Consider the following 21,549-nt stretch of genomic DNA (forward strand, 5'->3'; position numbering starts at 1 on the left):
AAAGTTTAACTCCAAAATGTGGCAACAGGTTACCTGTGTTTAAGTTTCTAGAGATCACCCCTTATTTGATTAACTAAGTTTAAAAATCCACAATATAAAGGCCTTCATCTTTATTTAGATTGTGCCCCTTGTCTTTTATTTGCCATTTTAATACATGCTAGTCCAACTAGTTGATTGTTTTGTTTAAGGGTCCTTGACAGAACAAACAAATCTGTGCACACTCTCTTAAAGCAGTTATAATAAAAACATGGATCAGGATTTTAAGTTAGACTTGTGGAGTCCTGTTTAGATGTCAAACAAGCTAAGCGCTGTAAAGTATTTGTTGAATATTGACAAAGAAAATAAACTCATGTATAGTGGATATAAGGATTTGAATTCAAAGCAGGATCCAGTCCTGATTTTAAAAAGCAGTGAAATAAACCTGATCTGAATTTCAGAATTGGTGTAATTTTTATGGTTTAGACTTTTATGGTACACAGATGATAAATTCCAACTCTGTAAAAGATTGTGTGATAACATTTCTAGCATATATCTGTACTATTTTGGAATGTAAGACTATACAAGTTTGAAATTTAAAAGGACAGATGTTGAGGCTTTGGGTTTTTAACCCTACAGTTTTCCTTTACAATGAAAACATTTTCCATAATTTCCGTCTGAGAATCTGATTTCCACCACTTCCCAGCCTTCCTCTTTTCATGTGTGTCATTTCGTCAGACAGTTGGGGGCGCTGTTTAACTCTATACCCTCCACCACGTTCTCTCTAGGACTCAGTTCTAACAGCTCCCCCGTTGTTCCTGATCACATTTCTGCTTGGACACCAGCTTTTTTTTCTCTCTCTCTCTTCTTCTTTTAGTTTCTGGTAGAAATGTTTAAGCCAGTGCTGGTGGTGCCTCTTGTGTAAATTCCACTGACATTTATCACTCCTCGTCCAAGCGCTTCTTCATGTGAGAAAGTGCCTTTCTGCTGTAGTACAGCTAGGGCGAATGAGCGAGTCAGGAGCTTTTATTATGATCTCTATTTTCAAAGCCTACACCCTCGTTTGCTGACATTTCTGAAGTCTTTTGTGTAAAATGTGAATGCAGAGACAGCCCTCCGCCGCCTCCATCTGCACCCACGGAGTCTGGCCAGCTCTTCAATACACTCTGCTCCCCCCCCCTCCCATTCCCCTCCTCTTTGCTTATTTTTCCAGTATCAGATGTCCGACTTTACACAGATATACTCACACTGTGCAATCTGTGGGCGTCTGAATGTTTCTTTTCAGCTGAATTGATTCAACATGTAACTGAAGACTGCTTAAAATCCAGTTTGCTGCTAATGAGCTAAATAAAATAGGATTTGTGGTGCAACAGTATATGCGCAGTCTGCATGTCCAGCTGGTTCACAAAAACAGTTGTTTGATTAATAAATGAGTAATCTGTTGTCACCAGAAACAACAACAACAAAAAAGAAATAATAATAATAATAATAATAATAATAATAATAATAATGCAGCGTTGTGCACCGCTGAAGAGTCACAAAAAGATCTGGCACGCCAAGCTCTCACCTGCCGTCCAATATTTGCACAGCGGTGACATCACTGAGGAGGCTTTCAGGAGGATATTAGACTGCTGCTTTCACCAGTCTGCACACACACTTTACTTTGATGTATAATGCATGTTTGGTGATAAGCTGCACTACTGTACTTGTAATTGCCAAGCCTCCTAATTTCTTTTCCGCACTTTCCCTTGTCTCTTTGTTTCGTTGCCTTTCATCTGTTCTCGTTCTTCCACGTTTAACAGTTTTCAAACATTTTACCTTAACTTTAAATCTTTACATTTTTTTTGCATTTCTTTCATTCCATCTTTTTTCATCGCATCTTCCTCTTTTTATTCATCGCCACTTGTTTACAACCCCGTCCTCTTGAGCTCTCCAGTTCCACCTTTCATCTCCTTGCCTTTCGTCTTAATGTATTCCTCCTCGGCTTACCTGTCACCACTTGTATCTCCCATATTCGCTTTATGTATGATCCAGTATGACATCTCTTCATCTTCCTTCTCCCTCAAACATTGACCCCCATTATAGCTATGTCCATTACAACATGACTCACCAATGATAGTTTTTTTGGCAGTGGTCCATCTCGGGCACCGTGTGATCTAAACTGACCTGACATCTTTCTTGCCTCCTCTGCAGTAGATAAGACTTCGCTGGAGGAGATTGATTCCTTTGAGCTGACCATCACTTTGCCTGACGTCACTCAACACCAGATTGTGAGACCGGACAAGGGCAGCCTCTTCCGCTTCTATCTGAGCGCGTGCACTCGAGCAGGTTGCGGGCCTGCGCAACTGGCTGAAAATCACAGTCCTCCAGGTGAGTAGATAAAATCCCTGCACATACTGGAGTTAATGTTTGGGTGGAAGGAAACTCAGCCTTTGGGGTTTGGAGTAGAGGTGCACAAAACATATCCATACTGCTTGAACAAAGTGGGAGGAGAAATATGTGTTTTTAAAATCAAAATCTTTAAGAAATAAAAATTTGAAAGGTATAGATTTCTAAACACTGTTTAATCGTAGCTATCATATAAATTTTCCTAAGAGTGAATAATCTGACCAACATGCAAAATGATATGTGTGGCAGAGAAGGAACACTTAACACTGAACACACTCTTCCCAATGTTAAACATGGTGATAGCAGCATTTTGCTACTTTTCTTCAATGGAGACAAATCCAAGCTCAGACCAGTTGGAAATTTGTGGCAAGACATGAAAATATTGTTTGCAAAGACTCAACTCTAGATATTTTGCAAAAGAGAATAACTGTTAGTCTAACTCTCCCTAGACCTGACTCTAACACAAATTTGAAAGGAAAACATAATTTGCATTGTGTCCCAAATCATTTAAGGGATAAAACAACCATGTTGAAGAAGGGGCTTTACTCAGATAAGTCAAAAGTTGGACTTTTTGTGTTCTACATGCAAAAATGTGGTGGAAAACTAACCTTGGCATCACCATCTTTGTGATGTAGTGATGCTTTTCTCCAGTAATGACAGTGAAACTGATCAGTGTTTACGGGGATTGAGATGAGGCACAGGGCAATAGTGGAAGAAAACATGTTAAATGCTGTGAAAAGTGATGTGGTGATTAGAATTACTGCCCCCCAGAAAAAAGGTCTGCAGTTTATCAGTTTTCCTCTTCATATGCACGCTTGGGTTTTCTCCAGGTACTGTTTCTTCCCTTTCCACCCACAGTACCAAAACAGTTCAGTCCTTAGAACTAGAAACTGAGATTTGGCCTTGAGGTCAAGGAAAGTTTCAGGAAATTTAGCAATTGTTGTCTGAAATGATTGCACCATTCTCTTTCTCCCAGCCTACACACTCTACTACCAGCCATCGAGTAAACCAGAAAAAAAGAGTAAAAGCATTTGCTTCATTTATTTTACCCACATCAAATAACTAAGACTTTAATTTCCCTTTGATATTTGACTTTCAGGAAAATGAGGGAGAAAAAGAAATTGTGTTTTATCTCCAGCATTTTTTTCCCACTTGAATCCACACTCTGTTTTTTTAATGTGGCAAACACAAACCTTTGGTTTATTAAATATACCATAACCTCCATGCAGTGATGTAAGTGGTGCTTTGCCCTGCAGCAGCTGAAAGCAAGGATTAACTGTTGCATCGGTTGTTGCTGGCTGAAGGCGAGTGCTTTGGTGGTCGAAACAGAAAGAAAAGGTTCTGACTTTGAAAGTAGATGCAGTCAACAGGCTGATTGAATTTGGAGCTGTAAAGCTAGATGCAAATATAATCGGCACACAAAGTGAAAGGAACTTCATTCATGTATGTAAGGACAAAAGAATTGCCCATGTAGATGGATGAAACAATTTTACTGATAAGAACTACTTACAATTGTCATCAACAAGGTAATTTGTTTCACTCGGTGCCTCTTTCTGCACAGAGTTCATGTCTTGTGAACCTCTTTCAAACTCATGAATATTCTGGGTTTCACAATCTTCTAGAGGTTGCAGTTAGCTATCTTGGTTTGGGCAAAATTGTCCACTATATTTTTCCTTCCACTCAATTTTCCAATAATATTTGTGCCATTGCAGCATATAACCTAACATTTCTATACAGTAACATTTTCATAATTAAACCCTTGTTTTACTGAACTTGTGTTTTTCTTTACTAGCTGACACTAATGATCAAAATCAAAAAGTACATATATCTGTTTACATGTAGAATTGAAAAATGTAATTATTGAAATAAATTCACTTTTTGAGGACATTCTAGTTTATTCAAATGCATGAAAGCAGGTTAAATAAATGCCACTAAGACACGCTTGCATGTTATTGGTAATCTTGAAATGTTGCTTCACTGTGCACAGATACATCCACAGGAAGCTATATCTTGAATATTGTGAGTCACATGACCTGCAGGTGAATGGATTCTCTCAAGCCAGTGACTGTGGTGGGCGAGAGGAGGTGTAATTTGTATAGATTTTCTCTGAATTGTGAAATGAGTAATGGTCGCTGATAAATCAAGCCGTGCAGAGTCTTCCAGCCATTACCTTGCAGAGCGAGCGGAAGGATAAGGACAAAAAGAGAGCACGAGAAAATGTTAGTAAGCCGTAAACAAAAACAAGAGAGAGAGAGAAAAAAGTATTTTATAGTTTTGTAAATATCTGTACATGTGACGCCTTCCTTGCATTAGTGGATGTCCAGCCTGAAAGCCACTGCATGTATTGTTTGTAAATGTGGTTGAGCAGAGGCTTGATGGGAAGATGAAATACTTCTGTTTGAAAGAGTTGTCCTGAGGGTATGTTAGTCACAATGCAGAGGAGAGATTTATGGATGCCAGTAGGATGGGGCTGGGGCTCCCTGAATCCAGGCACATAAATGGGAGGAACATGTGACACAGTTACAAAATGAATGCATATGAATGAGGGAGCTTCTTTCTAAAATTGTGTCTGTGTTCTTTAAGTGAGAGGAGCTCCTGGATGGACATTTCTGGCCTTATCTGAAAAATAATCTGGATATAAAAATCTTTCTTTACAAGCAGAGGTCTTCCTTTGCAAATCTTTATGATGCAAAAGGAATGTCACAAATATGAGATGAAAGTATAGAAACATTTGCAAACACCCAGGCAACAAAAAAACAGGGAAAAAAAAAAAAAAAAAAAAAAAAAACAACGAGAGAATTTCTAACAGCCGGCATGGAACAAAGAGAAAAATCTCATGAGATAAGAAAGCTAGAGAAATTCAGCAGGCTGCAAAAAACAAAAAAAGACGGAAAGCACAGAGAAGCACATGCCTGGAAAGTCACAGAAAAATAACTCGCTTCTCAAGAGATAAAATAACTCGCTTCCTAGCGGAGCATTCAAACACAGCAGTTTTCACAAATAAAAATATAGGACGTTAAATCTAAAAGTTGAGATGTAACTGCATTAGCCAAGGCCTGATTTCCCCTTCACATTAATCAGCACATGATTCATGCGTCGGTGTGAAAAACAGCAGTGGGTTTTATTAAAATGGGAGATCAGATTGAGGATATATTTACGCTTGACAAGTGACGACATAAAAAATGTCAATTAAAAAAAATTAACAGGAAAGATGCATATGCACCAGTTCTTTTTCCTGACCAATATCTGTGATGTAAACTGTCTGTGCCTTGAATGGCATCCTGGATGAGCCCTTACTTCTGTAAGGGGATATTTTTTTCCTCCGTTCGCACTTCTCATCCGCAAGGAAACAGAGTTTATGGTAAGAAAAGCATTTTTAAAAGCTTTGTTTATGGTGTAGACTGGATACCCAGAGATTGCTATGTAAGACGATGCTCAGGTCACACTTTTGCCTCCTGAGCTAAAAAAAACTACATTGTGTTGCCATTTTTATAAATCTTTTTCACATTTGTCTCGATTGTTCCTGTTAAATTTGAATATTTAAATATATATATTTATATATATCCTTTGAATTTTGATGCAGTTTTTAACAATGTTATCACCACCTAGTTGTTTTAACACACAGTTTAAAGTATTTTCTTTATCCCTATTCCCACATTAAAGAAACAAATATTATTTTCAAAACATCCTGGAGAGTTCAACAGGAATAAAACGTTGACTCTGCTGCTAAGAAACCAAAAAAAAAAAAACCTCTTATTTCAAATTGAATAAACTGCAAACTATATCTTAAAGATTCAGTATTTGTAGAAATATATAAAATTTGTAACCAGAGGGTTAAATGTGACTGACAGTACCATTTCATTTATTTCATCGAATCATAAGCTGTGAATGAGATAAACGTTAGTGTCATCACCCACCTGCTGTGTACATTACCATTTTCGTACAATGTGCACACCACAGGAGGGCTCTCATTTAAGTGGTTCAACGTGCAAGTTGGCGCCAAAATTATTCATTTGCCTGGAAAATCAAGGTTTAACATAAACTTTTATTATATGTTATTAAAGTGTTTTCTTTGACTGGGAACGATGATAAAATTTAGACTGGTCCAGTGGCTTTGAAGCCTTCCAACCGCCTGTCTCATCACCAAACACAAGGCAGATCTTCTGCTTAAGCAAAAATACCAGGGGAAACATGCAAAAAAAGCTGACCAGCAATTGTAAGAACGGTTCAACTGCTTTAAGATCTTTAAATATTTTTAATGTCTGTAGAGAGATTCCAAGCTCGTTTTCGTTCAGAAACAAACTTCTTGGTCAAAGAAAAACTATTTTTAATAACTTTTGGGCTAAACTGTAAATAGTAATGCTTTTGCTTCTTTGCAACCTGGTTTGCGCAACCATGAGCAGAAAGCAATGCTACACACAAAAAAACCCTAAATAAAACACAGATCACTAGTGCAAAGTAATTTAAGTTGCACCGTGATGTCACAGGACTTTTTAAAAGATGGCAGCGGTAAAGCCAAACTTTGCATGTCAAGGCTGATGTTTGAATATTAAAACTGTCTATAATTATCTGATGACTTTGATCTTGTAATAAGCATTACGTTCTATGAAAGATAAAGTATTTTGTCAGCCAAACAAGAAAGGTCCTCCGCAGTTGATCGACTTTTGGATGAAAGCTAGAATCTTGAAAAGAATCAAAGATATCACTAATCTCATTAAAAACCCAAATTTAATGCAGTTTCATTGAGAGGTTAAAATGAAAGCTTGCTTAAAAAAAAGAAACTATTTTTAATAATTAGCATAACCATTTTATTTTGATTTGAGTTGCTATTGTCTATTAATTTCCACTTTAAGTCCGTCTTCCCACAAGTCACTAAAACAGAGATTGCTCCTGCTGCTGTTTGTAAGACTGCTTTGTTCCTACAGCTGTGTCAGACTGTGTGGCTGAGCCAGCCTGCTCTGAAAACCTTGAAGCCAGCTTTCTGCTGTATTTCATTTTTTCTCCTTTTTTTTTTACCCTCCCCTTAAGAATTTTCCTTTTCTCCAGCTGCGGTTCCTGGTCTGAACAGTATGTACCGCCGCCTGCAGCTGATGTATCTAGTCCTCATAGACATATGCTGGTATAGAGACAGACCAGGTTGTAGGCGTGCTGTTCTTGTAGAGTAGAGCCGGTCAGAGCCTGAGCAATATTTGTCCTTTAAGGCTGTACTAATAAAATCTCAGAGATGAACTCCTGTTTCTAACTGTTCAGAAAAAAAAAAGCAACAGAAAGGTTGGGGACCAACAGCAATACCTGTGACTTAATATAAGAGATCCTGATTTACTGATCAGACTTCGCTGTAGCTGCTGCCTAAAAGCTCGACTTAACACAGGTCTCCCACTTGTTCTAACCACTCTGACTTAATATAGTTTCTAGTGCTCCCTCGTTGAGTGTGCTGCCTGGCAGTATTGCAGCAGAAATTTGAGGCTTCACTTTCATTGCAGCGATCTACTGTGAACAATTTTATTTGCCTTCTGATAGAAAACTTGCGCTCTCCCACCGATGTTCATATGATCGCACTTTTGATAGACACAGAGTAATTTCCACCCGTTCTCATATCATGTCCTTGGTGAGCGGTGTCAGGAAATGTCGGTTTTGCTTAATGCAGGCTGAAGACCAGATGCACTAAATCTGATCTGTAAATCTGCTCTTCATGAGTGTAAATCCATCTTTTCTCAATTACGTTTGAGGGCCAGACTTAGCTTTTGAACTGTCTTCTTGAAGGGTTTCTGCGAGATGCACTGGTTTCAAGCTATGGGGGATCCTGTTTTCCTTAGCTAATCCTCTTTTCCTGCCATCTCTCTCTTTTTCTCTGTGCCTGCCTCGTTTCCATTCCTCCTCCTGTTTCTTCTCTGCTTTATCAGTTTCGGCGCTGTTCAACATAAGCTCTTATGTGAGTGACACCTTTGCCAAAATCAGCTGGTCTGCTCGAGAAAAGCAGGGCGACTCGGAGCTTTATTTGGCTTACGTGAATAACTGTAAGCTACTTTTCCTGTCCCAGCCTTTGGTAAACATTGATAGGAGGCTTATGGCATATCATATGTAGGTATGCTTAGCAACTAAATATATGTACATGTTTTGACTTTACTACTTTCCATAGCTATTTGCAAATGTGTTTAGATATATTGAAATTAAGGCGAAGTGATTGTTGACAAAGACTTCCACCCAAGAAGGCATTAACCAAACAAGTGACAAAGGTGAGGGCAGGAATACAAAGAAGCATAATTAACCTCTTTCATAAAACATTTCAAATTGACACTCAGCTGCAAATCAAAGGAGCGCGTGTTTCTTTCTCAACATGTATAGATTACTTAAAATACTTTCTACAAGTTAAAACAGAAAGAGATTCGACCACCTCCTTCCTGAATTAACTATCTAGTTAAAACATGACAGTAGTTCATAATTTTATCTTCCTGAAATACTGATTGCTTCACGCTATCAGAAGTCTGCTTTGGTCTTTGAGCTGCCATAGCATTTAGCCTAAGCCTCTGATGAATTAATCTGTATTTCTGCTAAGAGAGTTTAGAGACTATTCACTTGTCATGTTTCAACAAAATATCTTAAAAAAAAAAAAAGTTAAACTCTCCATTTAAGGTGAAAACACACTGGGATATTGTCGTACACACTTATCAATTGTTATTTGCATATAAGAAATCATTAGGCTGTTATAGTTAGCGGTGCTCAGCTTCCAGGTGGCTGCTTGTTCTTCTAAATAAAAAAAAAACAATAGTAGAGTTATAATTTTTCATGTCACATGCCTCAGTTTTTTAGGAATATCTAAATATCAGATATCTTAGAAAGGAAGATATCTGACATTTAGTATATTTTATGCCTAGTGGTCACCATTTCCCTAGTTGCATTTCACTCCACATTTCCTGTAGTTCTGTGATCACTGCTTCATTTATGAAAGCTCACATGTCCATAGGGTGGATTGGTGGAAGATTCATAAATAACCACAGGCAGTGTGACCTGTTTAGTTAAAAAAAAAGTTGTCAGTAGATCAGATGCTTTCTGCACTTAAATGACAGACTCGCTCTGCCGCTCATTGACTCCAGTGAATGTAATGCAGTGGCTGGTTTCGTTCAGGCATACGTGTTTGTTTTGCCTTTTTCCTGTTTAATATCCTATCAGAAGTGACAGCATAATATAGAGGAAGGAAATGTGAGCTTAATGCAGTGTAAAAGTATCCTCGCAGTGAGCCCTGCTTACGCTTAAAGACAAAGTTGTCTGAGAATTATTCAGACAAATCGGTGTGATTGAAAGATTGTTGATCTCTGTATCTCTTTGTTCCTCTTACTACCAGAAAAAGTCGGAACGGAGGCCAGCAATTCAACGCAGCGCTGGTTCATCGGGACTCTGTGTGCGGTGGCATTACTCACGCTTGTGGCAGTGATCGTGTGCTTTGTGATGAAAACCAAGGGTGGCAAATATGCAGGTATGCAGCCATGATGGATACAAGACACTCTCTCTCCTTGGGAAAAGGTCAGTCAGCCTTGATCAGAAAAGGTTCCCCTCGTCATGTTGCTCAGGAAAGTAAATGAAAAATCCTGCAGGAAGACATTCCAGTCTGCTATAGGGAGTTGTTCAGTCCTTCCCCAACCCTGTTTGCTATTCAGTGCCTTGGAAAAGTATTAACATTGAAGGTGTATTTTTTTTGTTTGCTTATTTTTTTTTTAGTTTTTGTCACTTTATTACCACAAACTTCCAAAATTATGCAATAGAAAAAAAAAATATTAAATTGTTTTCAAAATACTTAAAAAAAGACATTCAAAAGTGTGGCATTGGTTGGTATTCAGTTCCTTTTATTTGTTCATAGTGCAGCCAGTTGCCTTAAGAAGTGATCTTATCAGTCTGCTTGTAATTCAATCACAATATGTTCTGTAAAGTGACGGAGAAGTTTAAAGCGGGGTTAGGAAATAAATCATAGCCATACTCTGGTTCAGATCTGTAGCAAGACTTAAAAAAATTACACTTTTCTGATTTTATTATTAAGACATTTAAAACACGTAATTTTGCTCCACTCAACACTTATTGAGTTGTAGTAAATAACACAAAAATATTCAGACATTTGTAGTGGTTAGGTGAAAAAAACAAACAAACAAAAAAACAAAACAAAAAAAAAACAAGCCTTTTACAAGGCACTGTGGTGCGTCACCCTTTTTCCTAGCAGTTCCAAGCCCAGGATCATCCACATGCATCTGCTGTAGTTTACTTGTAAATTGAACTCTGGAAGTTTGCACGATCCTTGTTAGTTCTGCTTGACAAAAATGATTGCATTTTTTTGTCCAGCGTGGGAAGTGAGAATGAGCAGTCTTTGTTCCCCTGCTCCCTTCCCCTCACCTATGCAATCTTCTGTGGCTCTTTCCTTGTACCCTTCTTCCTGCTCTGTATCAAAGCTGGTTTCCATCTCACAGCGTTTTGTCCCTGTAAACTGTCTTTCCCATTCCGACCTTCGTTCCCTACTTCTTCCCCACTATCGCTACTGTGCTTCTTTGCCTGAAGTAGTGTTTGACAAGAAGCACTGAATATTTCATCAGCTTCGTTGGATTGCCCCTTTGTCCATCTAGCTCTTTCCACAAAAATCCCTTCTTTTGTCTGCCTCAAAAGCAGCTGTTATTTTCAGAGGGTGTTTACACAAGGGGCATGCAGCACTTGGTGCACACATGCTAAAGAGATGCTCTACATGTTCACTTTATGTAATGTGGACACATGTCAATAGATCTTTGAACAGTTAAAAACATGTCTGGTCTAACTCCAAGTGTAACGCCACGTACCGCATTTATTTTGTTTCTCTTAGCACAATGTTCTGCATACATTTTAGAGTATCTTGTATGTGTGTAGCACTAATTATGAACATCATTCACTCCAATTATAAAAGTGAAACAGCAACTCTGTCTTCCTTCCCTCTTTCAGTAAAAGAGAAAGAAGATCTCTTTCCCGATGCAGAGTCACAAGCAATGAATGACGACGCCTATGAATACAGGTGAGCTGCGTGAAGTTAATTAATCTCATCGACATCGCTTTATGTTCTGGCAACAGTTGGCAGCTTTACATAACCTCAAATGTGAATAGGATGAAGAAGTACTCACAAATTACAGATGTGCTCTTTTCCCCTTCCCGTCCTAAAAGCAAACCTGGCACTCATGACGTTTACCAGGAACAACCTGACAGCCAGTGCACTCATCATTTAATGGGCTAGGTAATCACAAAGTGTGCTTAAGAGTAGTGGTTAACCCTCAGCTTAAGCTTTGTTCCCTTTTAGCTGGAATTATGTGTTTTCACTCAGTAGTTAGATTTGGGTTGTGTGCGTGTTCATGCTTTCCAGACCTTGTGACCCGTGTTACGCTTGTAGGCTATTTTAATGTTAGTATGTGAGCCTATGTGTGTGTGTGTGTTTGTGTGTGTGTATGTGTATTTGGCATTTTTTTCAAGGTACAATTTATTGAGGTTCTTAGTTACAGCATAATTCAAACATTGCAAACCAGATCTGTTTGATCAGAAGATATAAAAAAAGGTAATAACTCCACATTTATATTAGAGAATATGAAAACTGTCTCACTTCCAGAGAAAAACACAGTTGGCCAAAATTCTTTGTGTATCACATTTAATCCGCCGTCGTGTGACAAGAATTATTGTTCTAATGGGTAAAATCTGTCTATTTCTTATTTTGCTGATGAGTTTTGGCTCTCGGTTAGAAACGATAGATTTGCACACCAAATTCTGTGGTCTGCAAATGTGTTTCTAATAAAAGCGAGTTTGCTTCAACTCTCAGAACCCCCTGAGTGCAAATTAGCATGTGCACCTGCAAATCCTGATTGGAACCAGAGCAAATTAATTCCAGGAACTTCTGGAGAATCATCTGAAATGAGTCAGACTTAATCACTTTTCCATTGTGCTCTAAACCCAGATGTCAGGAGACGCTAATATGATTTTGACTGATGGTTTTGGGTTTTGTTATTTTTATGTTTTTTTTAGCTCACGCTCTTGTTGTTCGCAATAACATTCATGGGAAGTTGTTCAGAATTGGATGAGAACAAATATGGCTGAATTTTCCTGATTCAGAATCAATAAAATACATAAAATACCTAGTGCCTTAAATAAGATAACACTTTCATAATGTAAATAAACTTGCATTAATAAGCTATCTTAAATACAAAAACAATAATAACATTAGTAGGGGCTTGTACTATTGATGTAGTCAAGAGGCAATTTTTTTTGTATTTACACAAAGATGAACCATTTTTACCAAGCAGATAACTTTTGATTCAACTTTGCACCAGTGAATATCACTCAACGCAGCTGTCCATCACACTGTGCAGATTGCTTATCTGAAAAAGATTTTTAAAACTGTTCATCCCATGTTATGTTGCCCTATGACACAAAATCCAAATAAATCGAAATTTGCGGTGGCAACGTGACAAAATGTGAAAAGCTTTCATATCAATACTTTGTGTTCGAAGAAGCGTCTCTCGAAGTGTGACAATGCACGAAAACGAGCCTCTGCACAGAAGAAGCCACAGCATTTGCTAGTGACCGTGTGCAGATTTTTTTGTCTCCTACAAACTGCTTAGAATGCTCCTCATGGTTGGTTTCATGAGGCTGTTTGCAGTGCCGTCCCCCCAGAGTGCCCTTAGCTTTGCTGTGATGTTGTTTGGCTGCCTTCAGAGCTGGTTTCAGGGCTCTCTTATGCCCTTTGAATCTCTGAAGGCAATAGACCACCCACTGGTATCCCATGTGTCTGGGGAGCTGACAAGTGGTAATTATGCTTCTGATGCTTTCTCTTTTGAGAACGCCATCTATGCCTTTCCCCCCCTCCGTCCTCTGTGAGAACAGCAGGTGTCTTGGTTGCGCCAGGTTATTTGACTCATATAATTGTTTTATTTTGGGGGGGTTTTACCCTCACCTTTGAATAAATATGTTTCTACTTAATGTACAATTAGGAGGAGGGGAAAAAAATAATAGTAAATGTGTGGAAATGGTTTTCTTGATGCTTTCTATGTACAACTTTAATCAAAAAAATTTAAACACGAGACAAAAAAAATGCATCTGAACGTCTCCATGAATCCAAATTGGATCGATATTTATCGCAGGCAAGACATAAAGGATTACTTTATGTCTGGTGATGTTAATCTGGTGCCTCCCTTTTTTGCTGTTTGTGAAACAACTTTTGTACTGAAACAGGAGCAGGATACACCAAATAGAGGCTCTGAGTAAGCTGGGGCTCAACTGCTCTCAGCCCCATTTTATCTCAGTATTCAAAGTCACTGTGGGCGGGCGGGCGGCGGCAGTGGCATTTCTCCGCTCTTAGATAACAGCCACTTATCTTCGGCGCTCTGGAGACGTCAGAGAAAGAAGGTTTGATAAGGAGAAAGCCTGGGAAAAAGAAGGTTGTAATGTGGACCTTATGTGGCTTGCATCATAAACGGCTTGGCAAAGTGGCCGAGATAAGATTGGTTATTAAAAGTCCCAGTTGAAGGAGACTCAAAGTATAATCTTTGTCTTGGACTCGGCTCTTGTGCTTGAATCCCCGCTCGCAATTTTGCTTCTCTTCGACTCAGGTGTCAACCGCAATGTGCTTCAGTAAGCACTATCATGTACGAAACACCTGAGTTTTTTGTGAGCGACAAGGCTTTGTGCTGTGAATAGAAAATCAAAGTGGAAGAGAGGTGTTACTAAAATTGATAGTTTAGGCAAAGACGGAAGAATGTCGGTGTTTTGAGGTGACCCTGTGTTTTAAAGACAGACACCTGCGAGTCGGCCATTCGCCCTGCGTTAAATTGGCATCTAATCTCCTCGGCTCGTGCGCGAGCCCCCAGGAATACCAGGAATGACAGGCTGTTTGTCTGGGATTGCATACGCACCACTTCTTCCCCTTCTCCCCCTCCCCTTCTGCCCTCCACCAACTCGGTCGTCTTCTCCTCCGCCACCAGACACAAACCTTCCACTTGGCATCTTTCTCACTGCAGTCTGGCAATTTACATCGCTGACTCTAAAGAGATTTGAAATTGCCTTTGGTCTTGGAGCTTTGGCAATTAGCAATTAGTGGAGTGATTGTAGAAAGTCCTCCCTGCCCCCCCGCGTGCTTTCCTTCCTGCTGTGCATCTTCGTCTGCCTTCTGCATGTAGTCATATTCTGTATTTTGTTGTTCGTTAGTGGGCTGGTGTGGCTTCGCATTCGGTGCCGCTAATGCAAAATGTTTTCTCGGGTTTCTCCGTCTAGTTTCCATATTTAATGGAACCCCTGGTAGAGATGTGTGAAAAGGCTTAGCATGAGTTTGCTGTGGCACAATCTCACGTTGAATCATTTTCCTATTCAACCTTTAATTTGAGTACATTTATTCAGCGCGTTAAAAGTTTTTAACCGAAATCGTCTTTGATACACAGGTTCACACCACTGCTGACAATACTTTTAGTTTTTTCTTTTATTTTTTTTTTCCTTTTGTTGGAGTTGTTAGTTATGCCACTTATTATACAGGATTCCATTTTTTTCCCACTGTGCAATTTTAACTTAAATGCATTTACATTTAAATACATTCTACAATGTGAGATTACACTACTGCCATAAAATATTAATTTATTCTTAGAACTTTTGTTTTTCAAATTTTTACCAAAGGCGGCAATATATGAGAAGAGTGCCTAAGATTATGTCAAGAACAGGAGATTTTTTTTTTTTTTTTTTTTTCATTGCTTGCTTTGAGATGTTCTGACATTTTCAATGCGACACTGACCCCGACCCGCCTTCTTTTGTTACCCATGACCGCAGCAGCGACAACAAACAAATGAAGAAACCTATCCTGGATTCCACAAACGACACGGTTCAGGACAGCATCAGCAGAGACAGCTTGGTCGATTACTCCGATGGAGACGGAGAATTCAGCGAGGATGGCTCATTTATCGGAGAATATTCCGGACCCAGGCACCGGGATTTCATCAGTGAGCCCAGCGGACCCAGCACCGCCACTGCGTAAAGCCAGGATCCACCATCAAACAGCCTCCGTCGATTCCTGTGACGAAAACATTTTCATTTCTGCTTGTACTACTTTACTGTTGGGAGAGTTTTTGTCCACGTTTTGTTTTAAAGAAAGTGAATATTTCTGGTGTAAACATAGGTGTGATGTCTCATGCGACTCTGTACATAATCTAAAAGAAAAAAATTAGCTATATTATATTAGTTGATTAATTTTGACATTTACAATATTGCTTTTATACCAACCAGCCTATATAAAGCACATTTCTTTTTACAACTTTATACTGTCTTGGAAAAACAAGGGTCATAAAAGGTTTTAAGTAAAGTTAAAAAAAAAAATAAATAAAAATAAACAAAAAAATAACATTTTTGTATTTTTATACAGATTGTGTTCTTGTATTGCCACAAATGCTTTTCTTTCCCTTCCTTTTCATTCCTTTTATTTGTCCTTTCTGAACATTTTAAATTTGATTTTTAATATGCATGATGTGCAATTTTCTACTGTCCAAATAGACGGGAAACAGAAATATGAAGAAAATGTGAACTCAAAAATAAAGTTATTTCTAAAAGTCTCCAGACCATTACTTTTTTCAATTTCATTATATCAGCTTGTGACAAGAAAGAAGAAACATAAATATACGAACCACTTTATTGAGTACACATTTCTTGCTGCAGGTTGTACCTAATCTGAACTTAATTGGTATTTGCTTATATTCAAAAAAGTTTCCGAAATGTTCTTTGGGGGATAATACTGACTGATGAAATTGTTTTATAAATCTCCTGTTGGTTTGGTAAAATTGAGCTTATTTTAGTCTGTGTAGCTTTGACCACCTGCTTTGAAATTCCACTTGACCATTCACACAATCTATATTATAGCTTAGCTGGTTGCAATAAGTTGCTATTTGAGCAACTTCTTTTTGCTCAAATAGCAACTTTGTTTGGTTCGACTAGGCAGGCATAGACGAGCTACTTCTGTCAAAACAACTGCCACTCACTGAAGAGTCATGGCTGCGCATAAAAATGTTAATACTCAGACCGGTCTGTCTGGAGCCAAACTGCTTTCAAAGACAATTAAATGCCATTTCCTCCAGATTTTGATCCACACTCTATGCTTCAGCAAGTTGTACGTCCCAAAACCGACTGAATTCAAATGTGGTTAAATGAAATGTTCAGCGAACTTGTCAAAGTTAAATGATGAACAAGGCTTTGACTTTTTTTTTTTTTTTTTTTTTTACCTTAGCAACTGTGATTTTGCAGCAGTTCTTCACAATCCTATTTAGAGTCCTTCTGCATGGAAAGGATTCTGTTTCTCTGTGGCAGGATGAATCAGATACTGTGTTTTATCTCTTCGCTATTTAATGGATTTCTTTTCAAATTGCCTCTTGTTCACATATTCAGAGCGCTCAGGTTCACGTCCAAAGCTCCTTTCACCTATTGTGAACAAAAATATCCTTCTCTACCAACCTGTGTCAAACAAATGAAGCAAATTATGGACAAAAAGAAAATTTTGCTCCTACACAATATAATGATACGGTTACAAATTTTGTCTTGCATCTCTGCTTTAAAGTTTGATGTTAAGGTGTAGTGTATTATTCAAACCACATTGAGGCCATTCATGAGACACACGAAAAAAGGAAACCAATAAAAGAACACCAGTGGTTCCAGCTGCAACTCTTCACTGGTGAGAGGCTCATTTATGTGTCGTCTGGATTCACCAGATAACTCTTTAAATTTCAAGGACTGTTTAGAAGTTCAAGACAGCTTTCAAGTAAATCACATCAAATTATTTTGATATTTCCGAAAGAGGCTACTTGGGTTTTACAAGCACATGCCAGACATACTTAAAAAACCAAATTGCATTTACAGTGCCCTGCAGGTTTATCGGCGTCCCTGGAAATTATGTTTGAAAAGCCTCAAAATAATTTAATCCATTCTTCATTTTGAGTACGTTTATTCAGTGAGGCAAAAAAGAAAAAAACACACATTAGGAAATAAGGGTAAATGAGATCAAAATTGAACTTTTTGGCCAAAGTGCAAAATGAAATGTGTGAGGATAAAAAACTAAGAGTGTACTATCACACTGAACAGACTCGCACTGTGAAACTCAGTGGTGGCACCATCATGCTTAGGGAAGGCTTTTCTTCCGCGGAGACGGGGAATATGTCTGTGTTGCACAAATACAACAATTTTTCGGACACCAGAAGCTAAAATAAAAAAAAAAAACTGACAATTGTTTCCACTTGTGCCTAAAATATTTACATCTCTATTACGACATTATTTTATACATTATTTTTATAATCATAACAGTATCAGTAACAGCAAAAATAACTCATCAAAATGTAGAACACACCAGTTTTAAAAAGCTTGTGCGCAGTATATGATAAAACACAAACACACACACACACACACACACACCCACACACATTTGTAGAACAAAACAATGTATTAGTTTTTTTGACCAATTGTGCAGCTAAACTCTCATTGGCTTTACAAACAGAAGCACAGCCAGAATGATGATGGATTTTGCTCCTTAGTTTCTAGCTATTTGTTGTCAGAATGAAGTTTTGCAGCTTTTCTTTCCCCAGAATCTTTTTTAATATCCTAAAAACACATCTCAGCCTCCTTTAGTTTCCTTTAAAACAGCTGTTTAGCTCACCCATCGCCCGACTGACATTCTTGCTATAAGTCAACATGCTATAGAGACGCTAAAAGCTCGCAGGGCCTCGTGGCAACACAAAGGTCATTTAAAGAGATGATCCCTGTATTGTCAGGGATTATGCCCTCATCCGGTTTAAAGTTGCTTTCTCTTCACAATGTTAAATCCTCTAAGCAACGTGATTAATTCCCCCTCCCTCCCTCACCATGCTCCCCTTCTATTTCTCTCAATCACATCTACTTTGAGGACATGTAAAGTTGGCTATTTTGGAGGTCAGCTTTCAGAACAATCATCAGGCCGTTAGCCGCATCCAGCAGAACGGTCCCTGCTCACTGCGCTTCTTCTGCTCATGTCGTCGTGCCGGACGGCGCAACAAAAACACAGCTTAAATCTGAGCGCAATCAATCCCTCCCATTCGATGTGATTGAAGCTGATATTTAGGCCAAGTGCCCTGGAAATTGCCTGGTGGGAGGAAATCGATAACATGCTCGCACACGCTGGGAGCTCGCGTCGGCTCTGGATAAATTTTTAAAGGCACCGAGGCTACGAGGGCAGGACGCTGTGCAGACGCGCAGAGGGAGGTCTGGGGTTTTCTCAGGGTGCCGCACGCTGCGTTTTACACCCCAGAGAGGTGGATGGTAACAACTTTGGCCATGAAGATCTCATCAATATTAAACATCCTCGGGTTCACAGAGAGGGGAATTGTGACAGGTGTGTCTGGAGGTATGCTCTTCGGGAAATCCCTCTCCTCCTTCGCCGTCTCAAAGTCTTGCTTTTAAGCAGCGTTTTGCTGACGAACCTGAGATAAACAAAGATTGTCTCATTTAGCCTTTTAAATATTTCAGCGTTTGACTAGTCTGCAAATGTCTCGCTGGAAAAAAAAAAAAAAAAAAAAAAAAGGGGGTTGAGAAGCAGGTGAAAAAGGGAGGGAGGGCTGAGAATTAAACTTTGCATAAGCAGGTTTTAAGTTGAAACATGTTTCAGCAGGTGTAAAAAGCAACATATGACCCTGACGTCCAAGTGCTTACTTTTCAGTTTTACACTGTAGAAATGAATATGAGAAGAACACTGCATTTATCTTATTCTCTGGGGCAATTTTGTTTACCCATCTTGCTATTGTTGCAAAACACCAGGACGTATTTTCAGAAAAGTATTTCCAGGTGTTAAATTTGTCCAAACCTGTCAAAAAGTATGTGCTTTGGATGCCAAAAGTAGTTGCAAAAGATTAAAAAACTCCCACAAACAAATAGCATCTCTCTAGCTGATACAATTTGCCCACAGTTACACAAAGTATTACTCTTTCATTGAGGGAGGACCCCACGCTTATTCATTCATATTTTCCTAGATTAAGGAAGAACAAACTTCTGTGCAAAGTCAAACACTAGAAATAGAAAGGAAAACAGGAAAAAAAGAGAAAAGTCAAAATCATGAGACAATTCCAAAAATACAGGGACAGGAGGAGAACCAATCTGGTTAATTAGTCTCCCACTGAAGTGGGAGCATCTGGGTGAAGAGATCAGGGAACAGAGACAGAGGAAAAACTCACAAAATAAATCAAAGAACAGAAACACACAGAGACCAGAAACCAGAGAACGGCACACAAACAAAAGATAACTCAATTCAAACAAAGGCTCAACACAAACCTCACAGCAGGGAGAGGGATGTCAGAAACAAGGGGGGGGGGGGGGACGGGAAGGAGGGAAAACACAAACCAGGAAGGACCAAATAAATACGAAAAAAAAAGACAGGAAACTCCAGCTGAAAGACAAAATGGAAGAAACTTAATTACATGACATGATGAACACATGATGAACTGGATCTGATAATCTGACAAACAAACTCTAACCAAATATATTGTATGATGTGTTTATCCTTAAAGCTTTTGGCCTGTCTGTCGCATACATTGTGCATGACAATATTTTCAAACATTTGTATGGAGTAGATGTTACAAATCACCTCGAGGCAGAAATGTTATGAGCTTCGTCCTATGAGATTTTTGTCTTAATAGACTTAAGAAGTGCGTCTTCAGGTGAGATCCTCACGTTATCTGCTAATTGAAATATTGATAGAAAACACTTTTTTTTTCACTGTCTCTGTTTCTGGTGGGAGAGAAAACAAAACTTTCTTTCACTGTCAGGATGTTGTGCTTTAAAAAAAAATGGAGATAATTGTATCGTTTTGCAGCCCCTTCCCCCCCAAAACAAGCCCTATTCCTGAAACTGTCACAAATACATATTCAGATTCAAATTTCCCAACACATATTGATTCCATCTTTAAAATAAAAAAATAAATAAAAAGCAAAATGAAAAATTTCTCCAGCAAAAACTGTCTTCACATCTGGAAAAAAAATAAAAATAATCCCATTTAGTTTGTGTTCGTTTCCCGTTTCTGCTCATTCTCTTTTCATCTCGACATGGTGCAACACTCCCCCCTCTGCTGAAATTTAATTTGTCTCACCAGAGTTCAAATAGAATAGAATGATTCTGCATACAGAGAATCCTTTTAGAGGGCTATTATTTCCCCCAGTAAACTGTTTTAGATGCAAGCCCAGACACTCTCAAATGCCAGCCAGAGACTGAGTGAATGTTTGTGTGAATGTGTGCCGCTTTTTTGTGTGTATGGGTGGGTGTGTGTGTGTGTGTGTGTGTGTGTGTGTGTGTGTGTGTGTGTGTGTGCTTGAGCAGGAGGAAGCAGGGACATTCAGCCGTGACAGAAACTAATGAGACGTGCATCTGTAATATGATTACCAAGTCAGCATGGCTGTGCCACTGAACAGGGGTCTCCTTTGGCAGAGATATCTGCACAAGACTGCATGCTCTGCCGGTAGGTGAGTGGACAGCAGGTGCAGATAAAGACGAGTCGCGGGTTGCTTTGGTTAAGCTAATGATAAATACTTAGAGCAACACTAAAGAGCTTGATAAATGACAATATGAGACTGTTCGGGGTGTGCATTTCATTAAAGAGTGGCGCTTTTGTGTTATTTTTAAGGTCAACACGTTCTGGGTTTGATCCAACAAAAGATTTCATCTAAGACTACTGCTGCAGAATTAGATAAGGGACTCGTAAGTGCTGCGTGGGTGGAAAATTATTCTCACCTTCGTTACTTAGCTCAGAGCTGTCAAAGCAACATCTTGGCACCAAGCACAATCCGTACACAAGTGTTTGATCAAACTCGTCACCGCGTGGCAAATGGCATGCCTAACTTTGCATGGTTAAAGCAGAAACTGTTTAAATGCTCCACCTGCTCACAGAGAGAACATTGGACTTTTTTCTTTTTTACTGATTGAGTTGATCGGGATAGTTTTACTTTTTCTTTCCTCTACAAACATGTTTTTTTTTTTTTTAATATATATACATTTCACTATATTGTGTTCACTCGAAATTAGACTTTATTAGTATCTGTGGGGGGGAATGTGTATTCGGGTCAGAATTGTTTGATTAGTCCAGCGCCCCCCTAGCCTTTATCCAGGTCCCTCACCGCCCCCCACCAAAGAATTTGTAGGCTACTTTGCACTGACTATTAT

At 38.9% G+C, this 21,549-nt stretch overlaps 1 protein-coding gene across 3 annotated transcripts in view; it reads left to right on the plus strand.

The window, feature by feature from the left end:
* chl1a (cell adhesion molecule L1-like a) overlaps positions 1-15,941 on the plus strand; it is a 71,240-nt gene extending 55,299 nt beyond the window's left edge. Inside the window, exons 24-27 of one of the 3 annotated variants that reach the window (XM_015028622.1) lie at positions 2,170-2,346; positions 9,704-9,838; positions 11,317-11,386; positions 11,533-12,581. In XM_015028622.1, the coding sequence (XP_014884108.1) occupies positions 2,170-2,346; positions 9,704-9,838; positions 11,317-11,386; positions 11,533-11,602 (452 nt within the window). In that variant the 3' untranslated portion in view covers positions 11,603-12,581. Of the gene's footprint in view, positions 1-2,169; positions 2,347-9,703; positions 9,839-11,316; positions 11,387-11,532; positions 12,582-15,165 lie in introns of those variants that run through there. The other 2 variants (XM_015028620.1, XM_015028621.1) reach the window with 2 other exon arrangements.
* Positions 15,942-21,549: the final 5,608 nt, after the last annotated feature.

This window comes from Poecilia latipinna, unplaced genomic scaffold (assembly GCF_001443285.1).
Source record: "Poecilia latipinna isolate Pla-1442-1.1 unplaced genomic scaffold, P_latipinna-1.0 Scaffold131, whole genome shotgun sequence".
NCBI classification, from domain to species: domain Eukaryota; kingdom Metazoa; phylum Chordata; class Actinopteri; order Cyprinodontiformes; family Poeciliidae; genus Poecilia; species Poecilia latipinna.